The 13,026-nt window shown below is 37.6% G+C and overlaps 1 protein-coding gene across 1 annotated transcript in view; it reads left to right on the forward strand.

The window, feature by feature from the left end:
* OPHN1 (oligophrenin 1) overlaps positions 1-13,026 on the forward strand; it is a 611,865-nt gene that overhangs the window by 364,817 nt on the left and 234,022 nt on the right. The window contains exons 12-15 of the mRNA XM_060138347.1: positions 2,129-2,207; positions 4,604-4,637; positions 5,173-5,235; positions 6,641-6,715. Of these exons, the coding sequence (XP_059994330.1) occupies positions 2,129-2,207; positions 4,604-4,637; positions 5,173-5,235; positions 6,641-6,715 (251 nt within the window). The remainder of the gene's footprint in view (positions 1-2,128; positions 2,208-4,603; positions 4,638-5,172; positions 5,236-6,640; positions 6,716-13,026) is intronic.

Consider the following 13,026-nt stretch of genomic DNA (forward strand, 5'->3'; position numbering starts at 1 on the left):
AGTTAAGCACTTAGGTTATACAGTTATTTAATATTAGAGCTAGGATCCAAATCCAGGAATACTGGTTTCCAAGTCATACTCTTAACCACTGGACTCTACTGCAAATACGCTGTATATGCCTTTTTGTTTTAGATGCGTGACTCAGACCTCAGGGTGGGCAAAGGATTTGTCTAAAGTCATAATGGAAAAGCCTGTACTCTCTACTTTGTCATCTTGTTCTTAGCAATATTTTTCTTTGAATTTGACTTTCGGTAGCACCCAAGAATCTCCAAATGCTTATTGAATAGTCATTTATTTATTCTTTCAGTTTCTCTGTATGGTCAAGAGAGGACACATACCAGCTTATTGGTTTCCCATGTAGGGAAACTGAGTCTAGAATGGGCTTAACATCTTATCTAGTCTACAGCATGTGCTTTTATGTTTGTTGCCCATTTGCTTGCTCTCCTTCCTTCTGGCTTCAGGATTCAGCTGTGTAGCTGTTTTTACAAAGATTTCTGGACTTTCTAGCCCCATAAGTTATATCCAAATGGTTGGATGTTTCTTAGAAAATGGTAAACTTGAAAGAATCCAGTGCCCAAAGCCAAGTCCTGGTTTTCAATTGATTCTGGCTTAAAGATCATTTGGGGGCTTTTTTTTTTTATTTAAGGGTTTAGTCTTATTTGAATATTATAATTTGAGTCTGTGAGGAAAAAATTGGCATGGGGTCGATAGGTGGTCACAATGCTTATAAGCTCCTGAGGACACCTAGAATTCAGAATTCCTTTTCATTAACTGATGACGATGTTAGCTAATATCCCTAGTTCAGTAGCAAATGCTGTAAAGTGTAATTGTGCCCAAACAGCTAAAGAGCAGAAAAAAGAACGATTCATTCTAGTTAATGAATTGCTTTTTCTTTTTTTTTTCTTTCCTTTTTTAAGGAGTACTTTAATGGAATAAGAGACAGAAGGACAGGTAGAACAGGAGTCTCGATATCGGAACTGTAAAGGACCTCACAGCTTGTCTGCTCCAACATTTTTATGGATAAAGAAACTGAGGCACAGTGACTTTTCCACTGAACTCTCTTGTAATTGTTCTTATCATTTCATGACTCTGAGAGAGGTCTCATCTTAACATAGAAGGAGTGAGAGTAACAAGCATCTCATAATGGCACAACTACACAGAGAATGGAAGAGACCTTATACCTGCAATAATGTGGCCAATCCCCAAATTCCAGTTTGGCTTTGAAGGTCTAAAAAGAACATAGTATACCAAATTGGGGTATCTCTGTGTATGTAGTTATAGTTACTGCAAGTAAATAAAATAAAATTGGATTTGAAGTCATCTGCCATGCAGAAGAGGCCTTATGGTGTATTAGTTAAGAAAGAACATGGCTGCTGGACCAAAATTCCTAAATTCAAATCCTGGCTCTATATTTACCCACTGTGTGAACTTAGGTAACCTCTCTGTGCCTCAGTTTCCCCTTCTATAAAATAGGGATTACTATAGTTCCTGCTTTATAGCCTTCCTGTGTAGATTAAATGAATTAATACCTATAAAGTACTTAGAAAAGAACCTGGCATCTGGTGAGCATTCAATAACTATTAGTTGTCATTGTTATTCATAAGATTGCTTAAATCAGCCAAAAGGCCTCCTCCATGTGGCTGAGCCATTGTGCATGTTGTTGACTTATTTCCAACTAAAATGCTCCTTGGACATCCTGGGTGGTAAAAGTAGCAAGCCATTTTCCTGATAGATGAACGTGCCCATAATGAACATGCTCAGAAACCCTAGAGCCCAGACCAAATGGCTGGCTTCCAAGAGACAGAGGCAGGGCGAGCCTCAGTTTGGCTCAAGCACAGTGAGGCCAGTTTAAGTGTGTATTATGGTGAGGTGTCAGTATCTGCCTTCCTATTTCCTTGTCCAACTCTGGCATGAGGCCACCAAGATACCACCTCCACCAGTGTCTCCAAAGTTACTGTTCTCTAAGTTCCATTGTTTTTCTGAGTAAAAAAGATTATGAGAAGTTGGAAATCTATATGCCTGTGCCTGCTCAGTCTGATATCTCCCAGGGCTGAGGAGGACCCTAGATCACAAGACTCCATTCTCTCAGGTGACTTTTCTGCTCTCAACTTGTCATTTTTTTCCTTAGGCCAGGAACCATCACTCTGCAAGCCCTTTCAGAAGCTAATAGAAGACTATGGATGGAGGCCATGGATGGGAAAGAACCTGTAAGTTATCCTAGGGAAACCTCAGCAACATAATCCAGTATATGAGTCGCTCTAGTGGTAGCAGTGGGTCCAGGGTAATTAAATGGTGATAGATCTTTGATACTCAAAATTTTAGAGGTAGAAGGAATTGTTGAGTTGACATTTCTTGTTTAACAAGTTAGGCAACTTGAGTTCCAGAGAGGGTGAAAGACTTCTCTAGGATCACTCTCAGAAAGGCATCACAATGGGCCTAGAATCCAGGTCTCTCAGCTTCCTGCTCTGGTCTTAGATTATGCAGCCATGCCCACAAAATCTTCTTAAGAAAGAAAATTAAGCCTTTTTGCAGTTTATAATATTAATATGTGTTCATATATAAGGATGGAAAATAATTTCCATGGTTGTGAACAAGCCATTTATTAAGATTTTATTCAAAATGGTTTTGCTGCCCCTCCCTTACATCCCCAAGTCAGCTTGTTCTCTTTAAGGGCAGGAGATGGTATTGCCATCCTATATCTCAGGATGCACCACTCCATTTAGAATACTGTTACATATGATGACAAGTAATACTTTTAAAGGCTAGTGATTATCATAGAAAGATCAATATGAACAGTCAGAGGTCACTGAAAAGCATTTTCTCTCTTCAGTATCTTCTGCGTAGGTTTCTTCTCGTGGCGTATGAAATAACATCAGCTTCCTAGTGTTGGAATCCCAAAAGTTTAGATTTGGATCTGGTTCTGCCATTCAATGGTTCTGTGACCTTGAGATAATTATTTACTCTCTGAGACTGTTCTCTTCTCTTAAGTAAAATGGCTTTAATAATATCTGTTCTACCTACCTCACAGAGTTGATTTGAAAAATCAATTGAAAGCTAGTTTGTCAACCATAATGTACTGTATTAGTTTGAGGTGCTTCTGACTGGTCTGAAGTTTGGGTACAAACCTACTGAAATTCAACAGTGTTTGGATACAGTCCAATCTTCTTGCTTTATGCAAGGCAAAAACTTGCTAAGAGGGGAAATATATTACAGGGCTTTCTTTCTGTGTGTTTTCAGTGCCTTGGAGACTAAAGAGGAGTGCCCAGATGCCAGATTGCATTAATAGCAACCAAGATGGTAGCAGGAGAGAAGTGGTGTTGTGAGGACTGTCATCCAGAAAATAGGCCAGGGCCTTTCTCCCCTTCCTCCCCTCCCAGAAACCTGGAGCTTAACTATTACATGCCTGTGATATTTCTTTAGGAGGATTGTAGGAAGCTCCACAAGGCATTTTATTCTTTTTTTGTTTTTGTTCATATTTCTTTCTTCTTACTTTTTAAAATTGAAGTATAGTTAATTTACAATATTGTAAGGCATTTTACTTTTAATTCCCTCTCCTGAAATTGCTCTCCCTTTAGGGTTTTAAAAATCAAAGGATACAGATGGCTTTTCGTGGAGAATGATGTTAGAACATGGGCCCACTGCATGTGGATCCTTACCAACTTGATTATGAGAGACGTTTCACAAATACCTTTTTTATAGCAGTGGTGAAAAGGGGCTGGCCAAGCACAGAAACCTCTCTCACTGAAATATCCATTGGCATACACACATAGGGAGAAACTTTTCTTTTAAAAGGAGAGCTTGTTAAAGCAAACTATACAGATGGCATATAGAGGACTTATTTCCTGCAGCCTCACATTACTAATGTTGTCACTGCTTTATTAACCCCCTCAATTCACTGATCTTATACATAGTATGCTTGCCTTTGCTTAAAGTGTCAAAGAAGATCAGGACTTGAAGGAACATCTACTCCAACCCTGATCGTTTTAGAGATATGAATTTTGAAGTCTAGAGAATGAAAAGGACACGCCTAAGTTTCATAATGAGGTAGAGGTAGAGCCAAGATTAGACTTCAAGAGTCAAGGATCTCTTCTTTGGTCTCTCACATAGCTATCACAGTGCATACTTCAAGATGGCTCAGAGAAATCTTGGTGAATGCATGAATCTCTTTCAGATGGGCACTTGCCTTTCTACAGGGAAACACCCATTAATGTCTCTGGGTGGGGAGGTTGGTATTAGGAATATTTAAATTTTACCATCAATGCCAATTACCCAGGTATCCATGAGAAAATCACTTTCTTTCTCTCATGCTCTCTTGCTCCATCAGAAAAATTCTCTAAGCTTTACATAAGTAAATGTCTAAGATGAGTAGGCTAAAACTGCAGTGAACTGTATGAAATCCAGTGTAATCTTCAGGGATTGTTAATCCAACTGTTCCTAGGGCCCTAGGCAAAGATGATTCTGTTTAGCCCACTTTCTTTCTTGTTAAAGCCTTAAAGTCACTAATGGTTTTGATGGCTTATTTGGGGAAAGCTATTTAGTATTTGCTGTACTTACCTATAGTGATTCACAATAACCATTGCTCTTTCTCTCTCTTTTTTTGTAGATCTATCACAGCCCTATAACGAAACAGGAAGAAAGTGAGTCAAATTTCTGATCTACTGATATTATGAACTGTTAGCTGTCCTAATCACAGTAAATGTTATCATCAATGATATGTAATTTGATGCAAGTGTATTTGTGGATACCTCTGTATGGAATGAAATTCAGGCCTATTTTTTTTAAAGGTGTTTATTGATTGAATTAAGGAAGTCACTTTATCTTAGCTTATGGGTGGGATAGTAGTAGTAATATAAAGAAACACGTTATATCCTTCTTTTTCTAGACACATGATAGAAATTGTGTGCATTTCCAGCCTCACATTTCACATTTGATGTAGCTCATGCCTAAAGCAGACATAATGCAGAGGGTCAAGTAAAAGAATTTTGTGTTATAAGAGTAAAATCTCTAACCACCCTCTCCCCTGAATGAGGAATCTTTCCACCTAAGGCTGATTGAAGAAGAGCAACCAAACCCCTAGTTCTCTCACTGCAGTCTCTTAGCAAGATCATTGAATGCTTGGTAGGTGAGGCTTATTACAGCAGAATCTAACTCTGCTTTTTTTGCTTGAAACAGTGGAGCTGAACGAAGTGGGGTTCAAGTTTGTTAGGAAGTGCATCAATGTCATTGAAACCAAAGGTAAGATATGAACCATAGCCTTAGCAGTGTTTGAATCTGGTCATTCTTTTTTTTTAAACATAGTTTTATTATTTATTTATTTAAGTTTTATTGACGTACAGTTGATGTACAATATTATATGTTACAGGTATACAACATAGTGATTCACAATTTTTAAAGGTTATACTCCATTTATAGCTATTATAAAATATTGGCTATATTCCCTGTGTTGTACAACATATTCTTATAGCTTATTTATTTTATACATAATAGTTTGTACCTCTTAATTCCCATCCCTATTTCGCCCCTCCCCTCCCCCCAACCCCACTGGTAACCACTAGTTTGTTCTCTATATCTGTGAGTCTGTTTCTTTTTTGTTATGTTCACCAGTTTTATTTTATCTTTTAGATTCTACCTGTAAGTGATATTATACAGTATTTGTCTTTGTCTGATTTATTTCACTTAGCATAATACCCTCCAGGTCCATCCACGTTGCTGCAAATGGCAAAATCTGGTCATTCTGAATTTTTCCTGGGCAATTTTTCTAAAGGAACAATGATATCATCTATTAGTCAGGACCCGTTTTAGGAAAGGAGACTGTTTATAAACCTTGAGTACTAGACACAATGTTTAAAATTTCCTCAAATTTCAAATCAGTGGTATTTAACCATATTTGGATAATTTGTGGTTTCCTGCCTTTAAAGATAAAGAGCTTTAAATGGCTTATAAAATATTCTCAAATACTATCTGGCACTCTTCAAATAGTGTTATGATAGTTCCATCCTAAATAAACAAGAGTTCAATTTCTGCCACAACACATATTGATTTAAAATTTTGGGGGGGCAAAGTTAAATTCAGGCAAATGTGGCATCAGCATTCTTCCAGGTTGACGATACTCTCTTGTTTCTCTCTGAGAATATTTTGAATGTAGGCAAGTGTAGTTTATGAGCCAGGCCTCTTTTTAAGTTGCTTCAATCTTTCTCCATGCAAAAAATGGCTGTTTGCTTCATATCTGCCACACTCTAGGCCTCTCTTACTTCATACCACTGCTCAGGGGCAATTTGAAGGTTCATATTTCCTCCTTTATCAACTAAACCCTAGTTCCTTGACGAGATGGTAACACCATTCTCAGCCATCCGCTGCTACTCACCTGAGCATTTTCTTCTATTTACTATAGAGTATGTTCTTTTCTGTTCAGGTTAATAAGGGCTTGGTACAATCCAAATGAAAGTATGAAAAGAATAATTTGCAGAGATGTTTCAGGACTGTTCCCCTATTGCAGGGGAGGGCTGGAGAGATTGGAGAGAGTAGGGAGACCCTTTCCTGTTTGAACTGACTCCATTGTGTAAGTACCTACTTTCTCTACCCTGAGGGAGATGAAAGCTCTAGTTATATAAATAAAACTGACTTGGTTTTCTTTCCCTAGGGATCAAGACAGAGGGATTGTACCGTACCGTGGGCAGCAATATTCAGGTTCAGAAGTTGCTGAATGCCTTTTTTGGTAACAATTTTTATTTCATAATTCTTTTTGGGAGTTGTCTGTGTATTAGGAAGAAATGTGGCTATAAGAGAAAGGAGACATTGCTAAAGAAGGTTGTAGAATATATTTTTTAAAATATTTTCAAACATACAAAAATGTACATTTATTTGCCTATCCTGCGTCAGAGACCATCTTGCCTTGAAACATCTTATTCACTCCTCAAACCCTTTGCAATCTGGATTCTACCCTAACCTCTCCATTGGAACTACTCTGGCCAGGCTTAGAAGGCACCTTCTTGTGAAATCCAGTGGACTCTTTTCAGTCTCTATTTTGCTTGATATCCTTGTTGACCACTCTCTCTTTTTCTAAACTTTCTCCCTACATGACTTCTGTGACTCAATGGTCTCTTGATTCTTCTAACATCTTGTACTATTCCTTTCAAGTGACTCTTGTCAGGTCCTTTTTCTTTTTCTTACCTTTTAAATCTTGTCTGAGTATTTCCCAGCATGCTGTCTTTGCCCCGCTTCATTTCTTCCTCTACATGTTTTCTTAATGATTGATTTTTATCCTGACTATGGATCACATTTTTCTTTTATACATATGTCTAGTAATTTTTGTTGGACACTGGACATCGTGACTTGAGTGTTTCAATTTCGTTGACTTCTTTTTAAGAGTGCTGAATTTTGTATTGCAGGCAGTTATTTGTGGAGCAGCTTTATCCATTTGAGGATTATTTTTAAGCTTGTTAGGATAGATATAAAGTATCCTTTCCTAGCTAGTTTAGCCTTACATCTAAGGTCTGACTTCTTTTGTCTCTTCATTCTTAGTTATTGGAACTTAAACATTTGCCAGCTTTGTGTGAGTTCTGGGTATTCTTCAGCTTAAAGCTTCTTGGTATTTCTTTGCCTAGACTAATGGATTTCCATCCTAGGCACTAGGATTTATATTCAATAACAGACTCAAGGGGACCCATAGCTAGGGGGTTTTCAGTTCTTTTTTTACATAGCTCCCTCTTCTCTGGTACTCTGCCCTGCAAATTCTAGTTTCCTCAGCCTCTCTGAACTCTGAACTTTGATCTCTGTCTCTTCAACTGAGCAAGACTTGCATGCTCAGCTTGAGCTCTCACTCCCCATGCTACCATCCAGAAAGTGTTTTCAGGCAGCAAGCTATGGCGATAGTAGGACTTATTCTTGTTTTTTCCCCTCTTTCAGAGTCATAGTCTTATACTGTATGTTGTTCAATGACTACAAACAGCTATTTCATATATTTTGTCCTGTGTTCTAATTGTTATAACAGGAGGGAAGTCTGGTCCCAGTTACTCCAACATGTCCAGGAGTGGAAGTTCCTCTTTGTGGTTTTTACTAGCACCTCTTTGCTTTCGGCACTCAAAAATCACTAGTCCAAGACATCATCTCATGAGTTCTAAAATCATGGATTCAGTTTCCCACTGGACCTGTGCTTCTCAAACATACTTAGGTCATGGCACACATTGGAATGATCATATCTGTGTAGCACACTCTGATAAGTGGACAAAACTGATCATGGCTGAGGCAGTAAGCTCCAAAGGCTGAGGAAGTCAGTATTGGAATTTTTGCACAAGATCTCTGTACATAGATGTTCCACAGGTACCTATGTTTTACATGTCCAAAACTAAACTCATTGTTTATCTCTTCCTGAAAACTTGTTCTTCTTCCTTTTGTGAATGATGGTGAACTATCTGGTAAGCTCAGTTCTCATAAAGTGTCAGAGAACAAATTGAGTGTGGAAAGCTGCAGTTTGGATAAAGCATATATTTTTGGTCTTTTCTGTGGTGCATACCTTACCTTCCGCAAACCTGCAGGCCTGACATCCTAATCTATTAACACTTGAGGGTGCTGCAGCATCCAGTAAGAACAGTTATGGAGATTTTGCATTGTGGATTACATCATTGGTACCTCAATATCTGTTTCTCTTTATCATTTTACACTGTTGGCTTTTAAAAGTTTAAGCTGTGTTATTCCTGGCCAATTTACATTGCATTTTATAAGCTAAAGGACACTTTTCATATATAAAACAGTTAACAGCATGGCCCAGGATATTTAGTCTCTAAAAAATTATTGAACTATTTAGAATTCTGTTTCCAGTATCACTACATTCTTCTACCTGATGTATAATAAGCTAAAAGAACCACCATGCTGGGCATTCTACTGATTCTGTTACAGGACTGAATAGGACTGAAATGGTTCATTCAAATCACACATGACAGTACAATTCAGTTAAAGTATCATGGAAAGTGGCTGGGCTGGTGTAGTGCATGTGTTCAACATCAGTCTCCAAATATCAGTACTCATAAGAATATCTGAAAAATAGACAATAGTCTATTACATTCAGAATATTTATATTCTTAATAAAAATATTTATAAGTATTTTATAAAACAGTGTTAATTTACTTATGTATGCATAAAACTGGTAAACACTGATCCCTGTCCCAGATCTAATAAATTCTAAATCTGGTGATGATCCTCATTCATTTATTTATTCATTAACAAATATTTGAGTATCTACAAAGGGCCAGACATTACGCTCAGGGCTATAGATTAAACACTGAACACACCACTTATATTTCCTACCTTTGTGGGACTTACATTCTATGGAGAAGACTGTCTGTCAGCTAGCGTATAATCTATAAATATGTAAAGAGACCTCCCTTCTAAGCTTCTTTCGTGTTACGTCTTCTGGAGATTCTCACTGAGATACTCAAAATTGCCCTGCTTCTTTTGACCTATCCTGATCTTTTCCCATACCACTACGAATTGGCTGCCTTGGCTTCATGTAGGCTCACCATGATTTATCCAGGAGAAAGAGCATTCATTTCCTTTTGCCAGCATGATATCTTTTCCTTACTTCTTTCCTTAGGTCTCATGCTCTTTGCTAGTCAAAAAGACACTTCCAGCCACTTTTTTAACCCAAACAATCTGCGGACTGCAGACTACTTTCTCTATGGCATCTCCCATAACACTTGACTGTGGACTTTCTTCTGTTGTTTACTAGAGCCTTCCATACTTCCCCTACCTGAAAATCTGTCTTTTTGGCAAATATAATATAACACTAAGTCAAAGGGGATATATCCACAATTAATAATTATTTTTCAATCAGTCTGTTGGTTGGTTAGTCACAGTTCTCCCCTACCCTCGATTGTTGCATGATGCCCTATGTTAATAGATCCTACCAACTGTGAGGAATAGTCTTCACTTGTGCTGGATCCATCAAAAACTACCTTGGTCACAGAGAAACTAATTTGATTACCTCAGAGGCAGTTTGGTACCACATCTAAGAGTTCTGCTTCTTCACCCTTTACCAAGTCATAGGCATTTCATTAATGATAATGCCTACTGTTATCATTGTAATCTTGATAATCATAATTATGTTCATGATAATGCCAATGTACCTAGCACATTGTGGTAACTCAGTAACTGTTCCTTCAATGGAACTCTGAGATCATGTTGTGCTTCAGAGACTAAGTGTTTTACAATGACTGGAGCAGAGGGGTGAAATGGGGCATGGAGAGCAAAGAGACTGGATATATTAACAGAAGTCCTTGATGAAGTTGAACCTAGCTAGGAAACCATACACAGAAAAGCATTGTTCCTACAATACTATTACCATGACAGAGGCCTACTGAGCCAAACAGAGGAGAAGTTGGCATGGTGAGTGAAGTAACTAATCACTAAGATGTTATTTAGTTATTTAAATTTCTCCTTTCACATTCATGCTATTAGAAGAAAATACATTTTATTTTCAGAAACCAGTGGAATATCACCTAATATAATCATATGTAGAGAGTTAAATAGAGTAGAAACGTGCACACATGGATGATAGTAGACATTTTTTATTGCCATACTTAATGCAAAGTATTCAGCACCTGAAAACTTAACTTTAGTATTAAACTCACATATATTTAGACAAAAAGATAATAAGTATATATTAAACAGAAGCAACTTCAAATTATATGAGCTCTTTGGCTGAAGGAGAAAGAAGTTCATTAGCAAATAAAACAAAAGCATGTTACACTCCACTTCAGTAGTCCCCGAACTTGAACTCTATGCATTAATCTTTAAAGCAATTCTATATGTTAATAATTTTTATTATACTCTAGAATAGTGGGGATCTTTAACTTTCAATACATATCAAAATGCTTTTATTCCTAAGTCCAGATCTGTGTGTGTACATATATTTTAAAAATTCATGTAGGTTCTATACATTAATCATGACTATACTTACTAACCTAGATACTTTGATTATTCTCAGATTATGCTTCCTTTGAACCAGTACTGCTGGAGGCCAAAAGAATTTACCATCTATATGTAATGTTGTCCTTTAAAAATTATTTCTTATTTTTCTTTAGTTTTGAAGCTGACTTCAAAAACTTTTAGAAATAAAGTTTGTAGACTGAATATTTTTTCTATTGTTTTCTCAAGATCTGAATATCTGAGGTCAAATTCATCTTTAGATCCCAACGAACATATTGCCCTTTCTTAGCATTTCTTTCAATATATGAAAGGTGGGATAAGAATTTTTGTTTCAGGGGTATTTTAATGTACAGAAAATAAATTAAAGCTGACATATGAATCTGGCAACCCCCTCATCCAACTTGCTCCATGCTGCTGGGTTTCTGATATATGGACAGTCTTTCAGTTATCTCACCATGAGTAAGGAACCAGGGAATGGTTCACATTAGTGTCCTATTGCTGCTGTAACAAATTGCCACAAACATAGTGGCTTAAAACAACACAAATTTGTTCTCTTATAGTTTAAGAGGTCAGAGGTCTAAAATCAGTCTTATGGAGCTAAAACAAGATATTGGCAGGGTTGGATTCCGTCTGGAGGCTCTGGAAGATAATCTGTTTCCTTGCCTTTTCCAGCTTCTAGAGGATGCACATTTTCCTTGTCTCCTATGTGCTAAGCACTGTATTAGGTGGTCAGTACACAGCAGAGAACAAGGCAGACAAAAATTCCTTTCCTCGCAGAGCTTAGAGTCTTGCAGCAGCTTTAGTTCATGGACATAGTCATACATTTTCCTCTCAGAGTAACCTCTGGAATATCCCAGATACAGGGTCCTGTTGATGTCTGCTGGCAGCACAAGGACATAAAACAGTATAAAAGAGAAATCACAGTATTCCCCTTGGAATAAAATAGCCTGTTTCTTGAACCAAGATCTTTCATATATTTCTACGATGCATGTAAGGAAAATATATTAACTTAGGGATAATGTAAAGCTATTCCTTTTCCTGATGTGGAGTATATACCTCATTTCCTCTGTCTAAACTCCATTTTTTTTCATTTTCTTACAGGTCTTATTGTCTTCTGCCTCCTTCTGTCTTGACTTATCAACACTTTTCTCCTTTTCTTTCTTTTTTTTTTCTTTTTTTTTTTTTTTTTGCGGTAAGCGGGCCTCTCACTGTTGTGGCCTCTCCTGTTGCGGAGCACAGGCTCCGGACACGCAGGCTCAGCGGCCATGCCTCACGGGACCAGCCGCTCCGCGGCATGTGGGATTTTCCCGGACCAGGGCACGAACCCATGTCCCCTGCATCGGCAGGCAGACTCTCAACCACTGCACCACCAGGGAAACCCTCCTTTTCTTTAGACCAGTCTTACAATTCTCTCCATCTCATTCATTGATTCACCCAGTGTTTATTGAGTGCCTAGTATGTGATAGACACTGGTGTTTATGGCTACTGTTTATCTCTCTTTATTTGTTCTTTTATCCCATTCTTCCCATATCCCTTGCTTTCTATTCTTTTCTTTTTTAAGCAATGCTTTTATTTTTTTTAAATTTTTAAATTTTATTTTATTTTTTTATACAGCACATTCTTGTTAGTTATCTATTTTATACATATTAGTGTATATATGTCAATCCCAATCTCCCAATTCATCCCACCACCACCACACCCTTGCTGCTTTCCTCCTTTGGTGTCCATATATTTGTTCTCTATATCTGTCTCTCTATTTCTGCCCTGCAGACTGGTTCATCTGTACCATTTTTCTAGGTTCCACATATATGTGTTAATATACGATATTTGTTTTTCTCTTTCTGACTTACTTCACTCTGTATGACACTCTCTAGATCCATCCACATCTCTGCAAATGACCCAATTTCATTCCTTTTTATGGCTGAGTAATATTCCACTGTATATATGGACCACATCTTCTTTATCCATTCGTCTGTCGATGGGCATTTAGGTTGCTTCCATGACCTGGCTATTGTAAATAGTGCTGCAATGAACATTGGGGTGCATGTGTCTTTTTGAATTGTGTTTTTCTCTGGGTATATGCCCAGTAGTGGGATTGCTGGG

The sequence above is a fragment of the Lagenorhynchus albirostris genome, chromosome X (assembly GCF_949774975.1).
Source record: "Lagenorhynchus albirostris chromosome X, mLagAlb1.1, whole genome shotgun sequence".
Taxonomy (NCBI): domain Eukaryota; kingdom Metazoa; phylum Chordata; class Mammalia; order Artiodactyla; family Delphinidae; genus Lagenorhynchus; species Lagenorhynchus albirostris.